The sequence below is a fragment of the Melanotaenia boesemani genome, chromosome 11 (assembly GCF_017639745.1).
Source record: "Melanotaenia boesemani isolate fMelBoe1 chromosome 11, fMelBoe1.pri, whole genome shotgun sequence".
Taxonomy (NCBI): domain Eukaryota; kingdom Metazoa; phylum Chordata; class Actinopteri; order Atheriniformes; family Melanotaeniidae; genus Melanotaenia; species Melanotaenia boesemani.
Window position 1 is genome coordinate 12,959,431 of NC_055692.1, and position 17,248 is coordinate 12,976,678.

General features: G+C 38.7%; 1 protein-coding gene across 3 annotated transcripts in view; it reads right to left on the minus strand.

Annotated features, from left to right (window-relative positions):
* Window positions 1–1,221: 1,221 nt before the first annotated feature.
* sema6a (sema domain, transmembrane domain (TM), and cytoplasmic domain, (semaphorin) 6A) overlaps window positions 1,222–17,248 on the minus strand; it is a 118,978-nt gene continuing 102,951 nt past the window's right edge. For all 3 annotated transcript variants that reach the window (XM_041999049.1, XM_041999050.1, XM_041999048.1), the window contains one exon: window positions 1,222–5,514. In XM_041999049.1, the coding sequence (XP_041854983.1) occupies window positions 4,364–5,514 (1,151 nt within the window). In that variant the 3' untranslated portion in view covers window positions 1,222–4,363. The remainder of the gene's footprint in view (window positions 5,515–17,248) is intronic.

The window sequence follows — 17,248 nt, forward strand, 5'->3', positions numbered from 1 at the left end:
GCGCCACAGTGACTTGCATTAATTTGTATTACATTATGTGGTACTGAGATTTCATACAATATATTTGTCTGGTAAGTGCTTCAGTACATGAGTATATTTAACTTCTTAGACTGATTGTAATTGATCAGAATGAGATGTGTATCCCATGTGCTAAAAGGTGACCTTCTGCTGACCTTCCTCAGTCACCGGGGTGGTTTATGCTTCCAACAGTGATGATACCACCTTCTTTTTGGAAACAATTTAAAAATTGGCCTTTGTAGCCCCCCTTATAAATATAAGTGCTGACATTTTTCCCATGAAATCAGACTGAATGTAGCTATTTTGTCTAATATTAATAAGAGTTTGTTACTTGTAATCAATAATATCACAACTTTTATTCTATGCATAGCTGAAAAATGCACCAGCTAGGGTTGTAAGGAGAAATTGAAGAAAGATAAATCAACATTGTTAATGGAACATTCCACTAACTTGCAATTGCCTTTAAAAAAATCCTTGAAAAGTTCATTAATGACTTTAGTGGAATTATTGATCTCATGGCAATTTGTTGAACTGTCATGAAACACAATCTATTGATTTTTGGTCTTGATCATGGCTTTTTCAGGGATTTTCTTTATTTCTTTCTTTTTTTTTTAATCCAATTACATAAAACTATATTATTGTATATCTTGTTAAGGTAAAGAAAATGCATTGGTTTGCTTTACTTTGTGCTCTCTCACAAGACTGGTCTTTTCAAGTTAGTTATCTCAGGTTACCAAGATGACACATTCCACCCAACCTGGAGACAACACAAAGAACCAGGTGGTTTCAAACGAATTTCCTAATGAAAATACACATTATTTAAAAGTCTGAAATTTCAAACTGCCTTATTAAATCAATAGTAATAGTATCAAATCAATAGTAAAGTAGCATGCTTTCTACTGCTCATAACCTTGTTTTTTTCACTTATTCACTCAAGTTTAAAGTAATTTCATCTGCATAGATGTACTTTATGTTAAATGTGCAATTGTATTCTATTCCCAAACTGGGAAGAGCTTGAGGTCACAAAAGTGCAATATTTTCCTTTAAAAAAGGAGATTCTTTATCAAAAGAGGCTTTAAATCCTGTGTTAAACCAGAGCTTGGTTCCCTACTGCACCAAACTCAAAACTAAAGCAGTTCCCAGTGTAAAGATAACAGCCTCAGGCAAACATGGAAGTGAAAAAGTCAAGGACATAGCACAGTCTTCATGACAAGAATTTTATTTTCTTTTTTTTTATTATTACATTTTGCATTAAATTAAAGAGTTTTGTTCTTTACAACATACATTAAGCTGTGAATCAGATGTTAAGGAAGTGGAGAGAGGAGGGCAAAAAACTTTGTGACGTCACAATATCTTACAAGCTTACAAAGTTCAAAAGTTTGAGAGTTGATAAGAGAGTCGATTTGCATCTAATAGCAGTGTATTATAACAAGGGTGAAAGACAAAAAGGCACACACTAAAGAACCTCACTGTCCACAGCAGCCTTCACAGTCAATCCTAATCCAGTCTTTAAAAGTCTTCAAACCTCTGATATCCAAATGCACCCACAGCTATATTTTCTGCACCTACACAGGATGTGGACATGCTTTCTTGCTCACATTCTGTGTAGATTCTCCCAGGCAAAGCCCAATCAAAATAAACATGTTTGAATAGTTGAAGATAACAGCTGTAGATAAACGTTATTTCTGGCCTGGGGAGGTTACTGATTCATGTACCCAGTACACTGAAGGTTTAAAAATAGAGAAATCACACACCTTTAAGCTAATCTTAGGCCTCTTTCATTTTGAAGGTTGATGCTTTAATTAATTACTGAGCTACCTGTCTCAAATAACCCCAGACCATGCTTCAAACCTTTGTCTTGCTCGAGCTTTGGCCTGTTTTCCCATGACCCATGATTTGTAACCAAACCCTGCGAACATCCATGCACATAAAATTCAGGCCACAGATCCTGCATGTCCCTCTTCTTTTAGCTGTGGATTGAGACATTGTTGGCTTTCCTCCATTGAGAAACACAAAACTGCTTGATATCGAGAGAAAACTTTGACCTATCTACACATACAACACAAGGGGAGTGCTTCACTGATTTATGTGTTTAGGTGAGGGCTGGGGTCATCAATAAAAAAATCCCCAAGTAAGAAGGAAGTGAAAGCAAAAAGGTCAGATTAGTCAAACTTGCAGCCATTCCTAAGGCCTTGATAATGAGTTAGTGAAGAAAAAAAAGTGTTTTCTCTTACAAAAGGGGGTTAAATAGAGAATATTTTTAATATTGATGATTTAAAATGTCAACTTTCTTCACAGGAACCAGCCTGTTTATGCAAATACCTAACAAATAAATGTTAAGATGTACACGAGCAGTCTTGAGCTGCGTTGGTACACTGCGAGAGGGGGGGTGCTCAGACTGTAATGTTTAATATGGTGCTGCTGTGGAATTATTATTGCAGTGCACCAGAAAGATACACAAAACATTGGCCTTCTCAAGAAGTAACAAATAACTGTTCAGTCAATCAGTCAATTGACCATCACTTCAAACAGAGAGCAAAAACAAATCAAAACAAATATCAGGACTTTTAGCTTGTATAAAATAGAAAAAGAAAAACACTCACAACGTCTTCATCGACACTGCCAGCACAACATAAAGGGTTGCTTGAAGCGCATTAATGGCACAATCAGAAATGAACCACAAAGATGAGTGTGTATGCATGTGTGTGTGTGTTTATCCAAAGGAGAGAGGGTGTGAAAGAAGGAAGGGAATGCTTCTTCCTCTCCCTCCTATGGATTGTAAATGTGTTATGTCTAGGGACCAGAATTACAACAATAACATCTACATTCTTCAATTGCTTTTTTATCAAACCAAAAATAAAAATAAAAAATACAACAAGGAGACAAAGTTAACAGCTATTAAAGAAAACATTGTCACTACTTTAGGGTGTAAGGCACAAATTTACATGTGGAAAAAAAGAAGCAGGCAGTACAGATGTTTTTACTGTTTTCATATTTTCACCTCCTAATCTGTGTGACGCTGCTGGACAAGACGATGCGATCCAAGATGGAGGCACTGTTCCGTTTGCCCGCAGCCTCATTTAGAGCTTCTTTTTGAGTGTTTGTGTGTGTGTGCAGATTCCCACACTGCTGCTGCAGCTGCTTTTCTCATAATTGCAACATGCAACAGTGAGCTTTGATGGCACCGGTAAGCCAGCAACCAATCAGGACAAAATGTTTCTGACCCACACAAAACCACAGTGCTGATTGGGGGAGGGAGGGGAAACTCATTGGAGGAGTAAAAGGGTGAGATTCAGGAAGTCTTTTTTGTTGTTTGTTTTTTTAAATGATTGGTCTTAAACAATGGAAACTCCATTAAGGTGAAAGTCCTGGTCTGGCACAGTTTAAATAAATATCTCCTCCTCATCACAGAGGTCATGTATACTGTATCTCAAGCTGCAGGTCCCACTGAGCACACAGTAAGACCTTGTGGACCTTTAGTCAACAAAAAAGTTCTACTGGCTCCAGTTTAATGACTTTAAATATTTTTTTCTCAGTTGATTAATTCCTATTAGAACACCTCTTCTTTGTCCACTCTTTGACTGAGCCAAGAAACTCAGTTTGTTTTGTTTTGTTTTTCTTCCAAAAGCACTTAATAAAAATAAATACAACAGGCTATTAGTATAACAGTCATGTGTTATTCAGTAACCAGTACAATAGGAGATTCCTCCGTCCGGGCTTTGAGTAAAACCCAGGTGGGTTTTGATTGATGTAACACTGAGAGACTTTTCACAGTTTCCAACAGAACGTAGGCAGCGGTCTGTCCTTTCAGTCCATACTCAGTTTCTATGAGTGCTTGTTCACTTAGATTCTTAAGTCCTCAAGGTACTGTACAACAATTACTCTCCAACCCCTGCTCTCTGCGTGCTGTCTTATGTGCTTTTATCGGCATGATAAAGTATCAGGTCAAGTCCCAGCGACCAATGACACTACAAACGAGAACCACCGTCTTGAATGCTACAAGGTGCCGATGGATGAAATATTCAGGACAGACTTCGTCTTCTTTTTCAGTAGCACATGTTGCCAGTTGTGTTTACAGAGGAACTGGGAGCCGGCCAGAGCATGAGCTCAATGACGGCAACAATAGACAACAACCATTGTATATTTACATATTTATATAAAAGGAAAGTGTTTTCTGAGGAAAAAATATGTTGAATTTTCCACTGTACTGTACACCAAAAAACAAACAAACAAAACACTAAAAGGAGATGAAAGTTGTACAGTATTCCCTGTTCTCTTTTCTTTCTTTCAGAAAACATCTTTCACAACTGTCTGTTCACATTGGATTGACGAGCTGACTGGCTGACTATGTGCCGGAGTCACTTGACTTGACTTTTGTTGAGAGTGAGACTACGGAGGGTTTTGGAGGGACATCAGGCTTGAGGTGTTTGATGCCTGTTCGAGGCAAAGAACCGTAAGAGCTCATTCCAGACTGACGTGACAGCGATATGCCCTGTGCTGTCATTTGTATGGAGTCCACCCTCTGGGGTGCAGGTGGTGGGGACTCCACACGAAAGCTGTGATGTCTCGCCAAATGGGAGGAGTTAGATGAGTTGGTGTTATGCTTCTTGAGGGCGGACGATCCAGAAGCAGCAGATGCTGATCCTTTCCGGAGGCCGTAGACTGATGAGTGGACCTCCAGGCGTTTACCCATCTGTGGAACAGCAGGAGGGATGGTGAGAGAGGCCTCTCGTTGGGGAACACGAGGTGGCAGCACCCCATCTGGATCCACAATGTTGAGGTTGTGACATGGACTCTTTACTGTTTTGTACTCCAGTGTGGCCCCTTGGTCATCCATAACGCCATGGCCCATGCTCAGGTCACTATGATGAGGCTGTTCCACATACTCATGCTGGTAGGACTGTTGCAGATGAGGCTGAAGCTGGTGCTGATGCTGTGGCAAAGGTAAGACAACCACACTGGGGATGTGCCCTGGTGAAGCCCTCAGGGGCAGGTCTGTAGAAATAACGGGTGAGCCCATAGGTGGCATGTCCTTGGTGCAGGCATTGATCAGGTTCTGATTTCTTTCCCACTCACGACTTCCCCGGCTGGGCTTACGACGTGGCTGCATGGGTGTGGATTCAGGTGTTGGCAGGGCAGTAAGGTCCAGGTGGTGCTGGTCAGCTTTTATCAGCATTTTCCCATTTGGTGTCAGTCGCCCATTGTGCATCAAAGGGCTGAGGATGGCCTCTGGGCGACCATCTTTGGCCTGCGTCTCAAACAAGCCAGTCAGCTTGGTCACACTGTTCATGGATCCTCGGCGGGAGTGAAGGTGGAGGCTGTCCTTTTCCTTGCGGCCTGTCAGGTCCATATCTCTCCGTCGGTGGTCACAGACGCAGTAGACAATGAGACCTGAGAAGATAGCGCCCATGGCAAATGCCAAGATGACAGCTATTGCCAACAGGGTCACAGGAACCAGCTGGTCACGGCCTTTCTGGTAGCTCTCGCGGATCACACCTGCCGAGACACATTCACAAATGACATTCAGACTGGCAGAATAGGAAAAAAAAGGTAAAAACAATTCTAGTGTGTTTTGTAGGAACTCGCTTCTAAGAAAAAAGATCTGGTAAAAAAGATACTGATTACTGGATAAATCAAAAACTGTTATATTGATTAAAAATTGTTCCGGCTAAAAAGATTAGAGATTAAAACAGCTTTATGAAAATATGCAAATGAGAAAAAAGGAACTAATCCAGTCATAAGGAACTACTATTCAAAATTATCACAAATGGCAGCTTAAAGTAGTAACATCCAATATTTCCAGAAAATCCAATCTTGGAACTGAAAATGTTTTGGAGGGGTGATTAGGATTCACATTTTAAATCCCAGATAAAACCCTCTGCTGAAATGAAAAAGATATGAGTCAAGATAAAGTAGCCTGAAATACCCAATGCACTTTTTCTCTCATTGATGTAAATGTGAGACTTTTCATAAAGCAGGAATCTAATCTCAGGGATCCAAGAGAATACATTAAAAAGACTCTGATTAGGCGTTAAATCCAATGAGCTGTGTCATCAGTGTCTTATGAAAGTGGCACTGCAATATGGCAAAATGAAAGATAATTTAATAAAAGTAGCTGTACATTATTTAAGCAGTGGGAGAGGGGAGCAACAGGTCGTACATACTGATAATGATAATTGTATAGATCTATAACACAGCACTCTGGTCTTTGGGTTAAACATACCAGTCTACACCAGAGAGATATAACATCATTCAAATAACAGATCAGTCACCTCAGACTGAGGATTAGGAATGTGGATTTTAAAAGCACACACAGGTCACTGCTAGGCTTGATACATGTGTGCAGAGCACTCATAGTCTCATTGGCATATGTTGCTCACTATGGAGTGCGAGCAAATGAAAGATTTTTGAAATTCCAGTGCATGCTGCTTATCTCTCTAAGAGATCATAAGAAACTGCCTGAAAGACAGAAGCTTTTATTCAGTGCAGAGAACATATATAAGGAAATTCTGAGCAAATCCAGATGTATGAATGGAATTTTACATTATTACTTGATTAAAGTGAGTGGAAGGTTTAAAGTGGATCTGTATGACATCCTGAAAAAAAATATGGTAAAGCTGTAGATATTTAAAATAGAACAGACAATTGTGACAATTGTTTTTATTTTTGCTGCTCACACTGCACATCCACATTTCTGACAGGAAATTTCGAATAACATTTTTTTAAATTGCCTCAACACGAACCTTAGATGTTTACAGTTGTCAACAAGACTAATGCAAATTTGCCGTTTTACAGTTTTGTGCATAGCAAGAAAAAAAACATGTGGCTTGAAACTCAAGAACTACCTTAAAATCTTAGCTTTGTTTGAACTACAAATGGCAATATATATTCAAGGTCTTGCATAGTTAGGCCTGTCTCCACAGTTTTAATATAGTGCTTTAAAAAAAATAAACATTTGGTTTGCACTATATTTCTTTTTGTCAGAGATCATCTACACTGACAAGATAACACATTTTGTGCTTTGCTAATAATACGAAGCGGTTTAGACTTTTGTCTCAAAGATAAACACAGTTTAAGTCTTTGAATGCTGTGTTGATGAACAATGGTACATTTGGATGCACATTTTGAGATTTTATTATTTGTGTTTTAGATTTTGTTGGCTTTAGTGGTCTTTATTGAGCACTAGCTCAAGTGACATGCAGCAAGAGGCCCCAAGCTGATGTAGCCTCTGTGTATGGGGCAGCTGTACTACCAGTTGAGCTAAATACTCTTCCATTGTTTATTTTATTGGAGCTAAATGGCTAATTAATAAATTGACATCTTTCTAGATTGTATTAGGATTTTATATTTAGTTTTTACTTCAATAAAATGTCTATTCTTTGTTGCAAGATCTCACAAGATTGTTCTTCTGAAGTGCAGACAGGCCTTGTGCAACGATTATTTTTCCTGATTCATTGGTCTGAAAAAACACCAATTTAATGTCTGAATGTTCAGATGGTATGTGGCTTGTGTAAAGTGAGTCTGATGTTACTCTCAGAGGTTTCAGGGGGGGAACCCGTGTTCACATTCGTTATGAAACAGACCTGTGGTTATGCTGCCCTCAGTGTTAATTGGGGACCCAAAACATTTCTGGATTTTTAATAGGAAAAAACAGTCACAACATCAGAAGTCAGATTTTCTAATCTAATCTAATCCGTAAACCAGGTAAAGCTTTTATTTATTCTTGTAGCAAAGTCGGTTTTGATGATAGCACAGAGTAAGTGGATGAAGAGAGTAATGTTGCTCCAAATGAGGAGCCCACAGGCAGGCTTATCTCAGTAGCTGACATAGTGTTTTATTAATGATTGTCTAAATTTAACACAATAACTATGTTGAATGATTCCGTTCAACACAATCCTACATTATGGGTGGAAATACTGCATTATTAGGAAAAGAAGGACGACCATGTGTTTTAAAGACTACTACTAAGTCTCCGTCCTTTCTGTTTTCTTCGAACTATGAAAAGAAATCATTCTCAGAACTAGAAGCACACAGAGAGCGCAGACCTCTGCCAAGCCACATGAATTATCTCTGTCTCACCACTGTAAAGAATTCTTTAAAAGATTGTTGGATCCAGGCGGTGATCAGGATTGCCCCCAAATTCTAATCACTTTTTTCTTATTCCATTTCTGAGATTTCCTGAAAAATTCTTTAAAATCTGTCTGTAACTTTTTGAGTTATGTTGTCAACAGACGGATAGACAGACAAACCAACGGCACTCAATACAAGGCGCCAAGGCGGAGGAAAAAAACAAAACAAAACAAAAAGCAAAGGATTCTGGGAAGTCTGCTCATATTCTGCTCATTCATTTTAGCTCCTCATTTAACACATAAGCTGCTTAAGATGATAGAACTCATATTCTAAAGTCACATTTAAGCTGTATAACCAAAACAAAATAATTTACATTAAATTAACTTGCAATGATGAGTCAGTTCAACTTAACGTCCTGTTTAATGTTTTTTATAGAATGTTTTTATGAATGTTTGCCTTCCTCTGTCCTGCATATCGTCAGTGTTTTATTGACAAATTTTAGTTTGAAAGAAAATGCTACATAACAAAATGCCAGTTGCAGTAATTCTCTAAAATCCTGAAAGAGTTGAGTAATCATGTTTGACTTTTTCAGACTGGCTGTGTCACTGAGGATGTACTTATAGAACATCTTCTTTCTGCGTCTCCTTAGCAAGACATAACACAGACACAGAGACAGCATGGTAATCTGTTCGCATGGAACAGAAATCCAGACTCTCTTAAACCAACATCCATAATCCTTACTCTCTGATGTCATACTTCATTAACCCAACAACATGACATTAAAACCCTTTTTCCAAGCTAAAATAAAGCAGTGAGCAATACCTCAGTGTCTGTGCAGACTTTAAAGCTCAGCCCGGGTTAAACAAAAGAGGTGTTATATTTTCTCTGATCATTCCTCATTTATTATAGAAACAAAACTTGACTATTCTCTGTAGAAATGTGCTGAGAACATGCAGCTCAGCCATACCTCATTTAGTGTCAAACAAATGGTTTAAAAACTTTTTTCTGGTGTTTTTTTTTTTTTCTTTCTTTAATACCATGGATGTGCCCAGCTGTGTGGATGGTGTGAGAGCCGATGAGTGTTATCCCCAGTGAAGCTTTAGGGTTTGACAAGTGTTATGCTAGAAACCCTTGTGACCAAATGGCCTGCCTGTCTTACGAAACATCTGCTTCCCTTCTCATACATTAACATCTAAGAGTGAGAGATGCTTTTCTTCACCGCTGTCGTCCATTTGTTGACTTTTCTCTCAGATCTTTCTTTTCCCATTTCCTGCTACATCTGATATGCCTCTTGTTTTTTCTTTCACACTGCTCCACTTCCATATGGTAAGTGTTGCTGTTGGAAACTGGGAATGACTGTATTTACAAGTTTGTGGTCTTTGTGAGTTACCATCCTTTAGAAGAAGCAACAGTGGCGACTGGTGCTGTTGGAGTACAGTTGGGTTAAACATTTCTGCAAAGAAAGAAAAGATCGAGGGAGGCATTCAAGCTCCGATTAAGTCTGGAGCCTTGACAACTTCCAAAATATAACTAGAAAATGACTGTGCGTATTAACAAATACTCTGGCATAATCTTTGTAAAATATAAATATGTCCATTTACCTCTGTTGTGCTTACATTTTAGAAGAAGATGTGAAATCTATATGAAACAATCATGAATGTGAATCTGTTGCTGCTGATGGTAACTTTCTTGAACCGGATGCTTGGATATTACATTGAATATTAAAACTAGAGGGCAGACAAGCCAAATGGAAGTCCATTCCAGTAAAGGAGGTGAACTGTAAAGCTGGATCTTTTTTTCTTCTATTCTGGGAGTCAAGTTAAAAAGCTTTTTTTTAAGCTGCACTGCATGCATGGCCCTTCCTGATGTGAGAAAAGAAAGCTTTATTTCTTTTTTTTCTTACATTTTCTCCTCTTCCATCCATCACCCATGTCTCTCAGACAATGACACTTCCAGAGGGCACTTAGCCCAAGGCCCTGAATGAAACACCGAAGGAAGAAAAGGAGGAAACTATCTTTCTTACAAGGTATTGTTTCTACAACATCAAAAGAAGTGAAAGTTGTCACAGAGGGCACCTCAGCTGTCTCAGTCAAATCACAGGACCTCAGGCTTTTGAATCAAGGTGGCAATGCTGCTCATTTTTCCAATGCTGCTTTGTGATCTTTGCAAAAGTTTTAAAAACTTTCACAACTTGCACTTGAAATATTAAAGAGTTGCTAATACACAGATTTTCTGCAGTAGTTTCATCCTGTTGGGGTTCTAACCATATAGAGATTTATAATCCTCTAGTTTCAACCATTGGCTCACACTCAGAAGACATCCTGCAGCTCGACACCATTCACAGCAGCTGAGTTGGTTTTAATTTCACTCTGCCTCAGGCCTCAACATTCAGATATTAAACACATATCTGAGATACTCAGATATTTCTTGCTGTCAAAACAGACTTGGTCGGCAGCTCTTAACTTGTAAATCTGAAATACTGTAATTTACTGTGACTGGAACGTGTGAATACACTCTCCCTCTATCTGTCCAACACACACAGACACTCTTACACTCTTTTAATCTCTTCATAGGCACCATCAGACTTAAGCCCACAGAGCCTGTCTTTGTATTGGTGTTGGGGAAACTTCAAAGGCAGTTTAACATCACAGGGGGGTTACAGGGAGGGCCCCAACCTCTGACTACGGGCCATGACACAAAGACATCATCTGAGAAGTGATAGAAATCTTTATCATCAGACTTAACTGCATGCGCTGATGTGTCAGTTGTTGAAAGACAAATCAGTGGACCTTGAATGCAGTAGGGGACAAAATGAGGAAAACCAGAAAATTCTTACTGGCTTACGCTTCTGCTGACTTTTCTGAAGTGGGAGCTGGAGAAAGAGTTTTCTGTTTGGGACAAGCTTGTTGTCGTCAAAAGGACATTGGTGCTTAGATGATAACAGCAATTTATTAAGTTCTATTTAATCCCCCATCTGGATATTATCCCATTAAGTCTTGTGTATGTTTGTGTTGAAGAGGCACTTTCATTAATGGTATTATACGACATTAAAGCCTTCATCAGGCAATCCTGAGTCACTGCTCTGCATACTGATGAGCTAGTTAAAGCATAATTTAAGACCTAATTGCATCATTCAGCACCTCAGGTATTAACACCGATGTTCTAACCTTGTGGGCAACTCCCTGCATACAAACTGCAGTGTTTAATAATGATAGGACATCAGCTTAATACAAACATGCATGGGAACATTTTCAGTGGTTGTTTGATGCTCTAAACTAACACTGAACATGAATCAGGGAGCTGTCACGATCCTCTGCCTGGCACACCTGACGTCACTAAACCAACTCAACCAAATCTCTCTGAGCTACTCTGATAACTCTTGTTACTGCAGTCTGTAATCAAGTATGGCTCTTTTTTTCTCAACAATCATGACTCCTGTTAATTAGTATTCAATCGTAATGAGTCACTTTACACAGATGGTGACCCACTCAAGTGTATCTTATCATGCAACCACTGCTGAAATGTTTAGCATGTTTCTCTTATCGATGGATGTTTAGAAAAGCTATGTGTGTGCTGATATCCACTGCTATTTATAAATACAGGCAGTGGTAATTAAGAAATGTTTTAGTAAACAAAAGATCCTACAGAATACCACCAAAGAATAAAGACTTGTATTTTCTTTATAAGTGGCTCACTTACAGACACCATTAACACGACAGCTTGACTTCAGTTCAAAGTTGGATGATGACAGCTGAATGTGGGTTAAAAAAAGGCTTCAAAGGCACAAACGGATGAGCAGTCATTTCATAAGATTCAATCTCACATGGCCGAAAGACAAATCACAGTTTTTCTATGGACCAGCGATGATGAAGCGCCTCACTGAAACACAATACCAAGACATGAAAATGGAAAAGTAAGCAGCAAATGTGCAGAAAACAAAGGTAGTCTTAGAGAACAATAAGCCAATCAGTGGAGGAAATTATGGCTTGAGGCTTGACGTCAGCCAAGGAAGCACGTAATGCTGGGAAAACATCCAGCCTGCTGTTTCTATTATGGCTCACAATGAGCTGCAAATAATTCATCTGCTTCACAAAGGCCTATCACAGTCTTTGGATGGTAAAAAAACCAAAATCCTGACAATATTAATGCTGAAGGTGTCACAATGACAGAAATATGAGTTGTACTGAAGGACCACTTAATATATGTTTTTCTCTCTTTCTGCTACGTCACAGTCATCAAGACTTAAATGGCCATTACACCAACCTTTAACCTAAATCCTATCATCCCTTTTTTACAGGATTAGTCTAAATCCAATCATTCAACTGCTAGGACATATGAAACTACTGACATTAAATTTCCCAATGCGCTCAAACTCTTAGGTTCCTTAAAAACTACACCAGCCAAATGTTTAGTCTGACACTGAGCAGAGTTCCCAGTAAAAATAAGCCTTTGTTATCTCAAATCTTGTTGGTTCATCTCCAAAAGAGAGCAGCTTGCGACACGCAGCACTGATTGGTTGTTTTGGGTCCATTTGCCGACCCAAAGTGTGGATAAATCAGTAGTAGAACTCACCTTTACAAACTATACAATATGATTTTATTATTATTGTTATCTTTACTCTTTTTTTGTGCTTTACTTTTAAATATAGACAAACATATATTTGTAAACCCTAATTAAGTTGATCAGCCATACAGATAAGGCTAGGCATAATCAAGGTTATATTAATCAAATTTACTACAGAATGCTGCAATGTAAGTTTGAAATCAGAATCAGACTGTAAAATTTTTCTCCTAAACTACTGATGGACATATTTGGTAAGTTTACCTCATAACTACATGTAACATGTAAGACTCACAAAGCGTCCCCAAATGACAGTAATAAAATGTCCCATCAACTGCTTTCCAGAGAGTGAGGTGAGCTTAAATTCAAGACATCTTGACATGAATAAAAAATAGTGCTGCATCCCTGTCGGAGCAAGGTCATATTCTCTTTCTATCATACCAGTCTCACCTTGGCAAACAGGTGTCAGAGAGATACCTACAGCTGAAAATAACCCTTGCAGAGCAGCTGTCATTTGACAGGTGTGCTTTCTGTGAACTCCTGCCATGGAGGGAAATCATCACTCCAAATAAATTACAGTATTGCTTCTGTAATAGTAAAGAAGTAAATATATGGTAATATATATATATATATATATATATATATATATATATATATATATATATATACATACATTACACGGTTCCACATTAAATTAGCATATCTAGCATAACATCCGCCATTGTTTTCTGTGAATCATAAATGTTTAGTATTACAGCGATTTTATTCTAGGAAATACAGACAAGAATTTATAGCACAGAAACCATCCCATATATATCCAGTTTCATTGCAAAACATAAAACAGTCACGTTGACATAATTTATTGATTCATGTCATGATTCATGTTTTTTTTTTTTTTTTAATTTTTCATAAAAAGAAGTTGGTGAAAAAAGCCCCATGGAACAATTTAGTGTTACAGCGTTTCATTAAACATGTATTATGTGTATCATGTATAAACTGTTACTTTACATTAAACATTATTATAAATATTGTTAAACATTATTTACATTACAAATAAGTCTGGAGCTACACTCTGGCTGGCAAGGAAAACTAAGATTAAGCACCTAGCTTGTGTTTTTAAAAAAGTACCTCAACAGGAAAGTGGATAGAGAGAAGGGGCATAGGCCCACTGACTGGGACCTGAACCAGGGCACGCTGAGTTGAGGAGCTTCAGCCTCTGTGCATGAGGGATGCTGAGGAGCCGAACTGGTAGAGTTGCCCTGAAATTTTTATGTCTTTTTTATGTTCAGTTACTGTTTCCTTGCTCTTTTAGACAGTGGTTTTATACATTACACAGTACTTGACTGAGGCTGGGAACTAAAAATGAGATGGTTATGGTTAGATATTTGAAACTTATATCACTATTTAAAACAAGTCCAGTCCCCTTTATTCAACTCATGAAAGGTTCTAGAGACTGCATTTTTAAAAGTCCTGCTGGGTGGTAGCTATTCTAGGTATTCAAGCAAAGTTTCTGCTTGACAATCACAGGAGGGCATGAAAGCCCCTTTAGGCAACTTGCTACCATAAATCAGATTCTGTTTGTATCAGTTTGACGTTAAAGTATTTGGGGACGGAAACCAAGCGAGGCATTATGAGTGATCGAAATCGTCTGGTAATTGATCACAAAATTTTTCTACAAAATGAATTTTGTAGGAGGAGAAGATGAGTCATTTTAAAGTAGAAAGTGTAGACTATTCAGTATTAAAATTGTGTCACTATACAAATGAAAAACCAGGAGGAATAGAGCTGCATCAGCTCAGCAAATCTCATGTTCTTCTCCCCCATCTTATTTCCTCATATTCTTTAGCCACTTTGTCTACGTTCTGCCTCTTATCCTCTATATAACCTTCAGTGCTACATTATCGCTCTGTTCTTTTAATAAATCTTTATCATGTGGCCCTCTTTCTTCTCAGTGTATCTTTCTCTGTTCCCTACCTCGCCCTGTTTTTCCTTCCCTGGATAGCAGCTGTAATGAACCCATAAATTGGAGCAACACAGCAGTGGCTACAGGTTGGGGATGGGGGAGGGTAGATATACTATAAGAGAGGGGTAGAGCTGAGTGACAGTGAAAGGGAGACAGGTAGAAAATAGGAAAACAGAGCAAAGAGCAGGGCAAGTATTCATTCCCGCAGACGGGAGAGATATGCCTCCAGTTGGAAGAAAGATCACAAAGGGATAAACAGAGAAGGAGGTGCAGAGATGGAGGAGGAAGAGAGGGGGAAGGGTAAATAAGGGGTAGAGGCTCCATAAATTGGTTCAGGAATTAATTTGCACCAGGTAAGGTATAGCCTTGGAACATGCCATCCTAGTCAGATGAGAGGTCCTGTGGAAGGGAGACTGATCACAATGGCAGCAGATGGTGGAAAGAGCTGGTGGTCTTGGGGGGCAGGTTGAGCTATGGAGGAAAGGGTGGGAGAGGTGTACTAAAGGAGTAGGTGAAAATATAGCAGAGACAGTTCAGACCCAGACAGATTAACACCAAGCTCAAATGTACTGTGAAATACAAGCAACCACCTCGTTACATTGGAATCCAGACAGAGATGCAGTTGGATGCTTCATGTCATCAGTGTGTTTGTGAGGACTTTTCCAATGAAAAAGTAAGAGGGTAATTTTAATTTCTTTTAAATGATTACAGGCAAACAACTTTTGATATAGGGTAATATGTTTTTGCTCAAGCACAAACTTGAGATTGATGATTTGGTTAAACATTTATACCACATTTATTCTGTTAAATCAGCTCCGTTAGTTTATCTAAGTAATTGAAATGCAGATAACATGTCTTATTTGCTTGGTTCTAAACTCCATAATAATTTCTAATACATATATTTTTCCATGTGCTTACCATGCAGACACACACAGTTTGTCAAGTTTTCACAGTACAGTTGACACCTGAAGCCAGTAATACCAAGGGGCGGCAGGAAGGAAGAGGAGACAGGATGGGTGGAGCGGGAAATGAGTACTGTTGGCTGTGGTGCTCAATTTGCCATGCTAAAAAGCATTAAGCTGTATGGAGGCAAAACTGTGCTTAATACCATCAAAGCAACATAGGAAAAAGACAAATATATAAATAGCAGGAAAAAAAGACATACTCTCAAACCAAGCCATGCAAAATATCAGAAACTGCTCACAAGAAATAATAATGAAAAAAAATGTCATCAGAGCATCAGAGTTTCAGAGAAAAAAAGAAGACTTTAAAGCTGAAGTTGAACTTATAAACAGTGAAAAAAAGCTGCAGAAGTGACATAAAATAATAGCAATAACAATAATAATGATCATACAGAAAAAAAAAAACACAGCAGGAAGCATTGATTTGAAATGTGAAGCCTTGTTGCCATTACCTGAGCATAAAACACCCACAATCCCCTCTCTAAAAAAGATAAATATCTCATGAAACGCTTTTTTAAGACAACTTTCAGCGTTATATTAAAGAATACCAAGTAATGCTAAACCTGCTCAGGTAAAAGCAAATAAGTGGGGAGTGACAGCATGTTGTGATGCTGGCTGTAGGCATGCTGTCTAAAGTCTCTGCCACCATTGTGCTTGGATCTACCCACTGGTGCCTTACTGCTTCCAGCTGACGTGCTGCAGTCACTGCTGTGCCTCTGTTTGTTCCACAGACAGGAGCTACTGAAATATGCATTGTGGAAGACTGAAGCAACATGGCGCTTTATATGGATGTTTGAAATGAGAGACAATGTGGTTTTATCTAGCCCTATTTTATGTGAAAACTTTACATCTGAGACACATCACCAAGTATCTTTGAACCTTTTTTAATGTATTTGTTTTGCACAGGTAGAATCCTTTCAGTCTTTTGAGTCAACACTTCAATTCTTCACAGACTTCTTCAACCATAAGAAAATATTCTGTGTTGAACTGGTTGGTTGTATTTATTTCCCAGTTGGCTGGAAATGGAATAAATCTTTTTATTTTTGAAACACAAAATTTCTTTTGTCTGTTTCTTTTTGTCTTTACATATATACAGTGGTGTGTCCATAGAAAGAATCCAAATGAATATCCATTACTACTTCATCATTATCTCCACACAACATTGGTGAAGCTGCTTCTGATTGCACACGTTATACAGTGAAGCAGGGACATGTTGCATGTTGTTTTAATGAGCTGTATTATAGTTCTGTCTGCTTTGTTCTAATGAATTGGCAGCACTGCAAAGACCTTTATCCTTCCCCCTCCTATGTGTGTTGTCCCGCTCGTCCCCTCCCCTTCTATCTTTTTCACTCTGACTCATTTATCCAGTGAGCCGTCCTTGAGGCGGCACAGCATTAGGCAGGTTGTTAACACATGAGAAAAGGGCGTTCAATGTCATGTCACTGTGTCGCAAGGCATGACAGACCCGGGGACTGGGCCATCTTCTGGAGGAAATAAATACATTGCCATCTCCGTTTTTACAGTGTAATGGTCTGGATATTACATCTCCTGTGGGACATTATATTCCACGGATAATAAATCCATCCAACAACGTGTGTGTGTGTGTGTGTATAAGCATTTGTGTGTGCAGCCTAATGAGCGCTGAATGTGTATGTGCCTGCACACGTCACTTAGC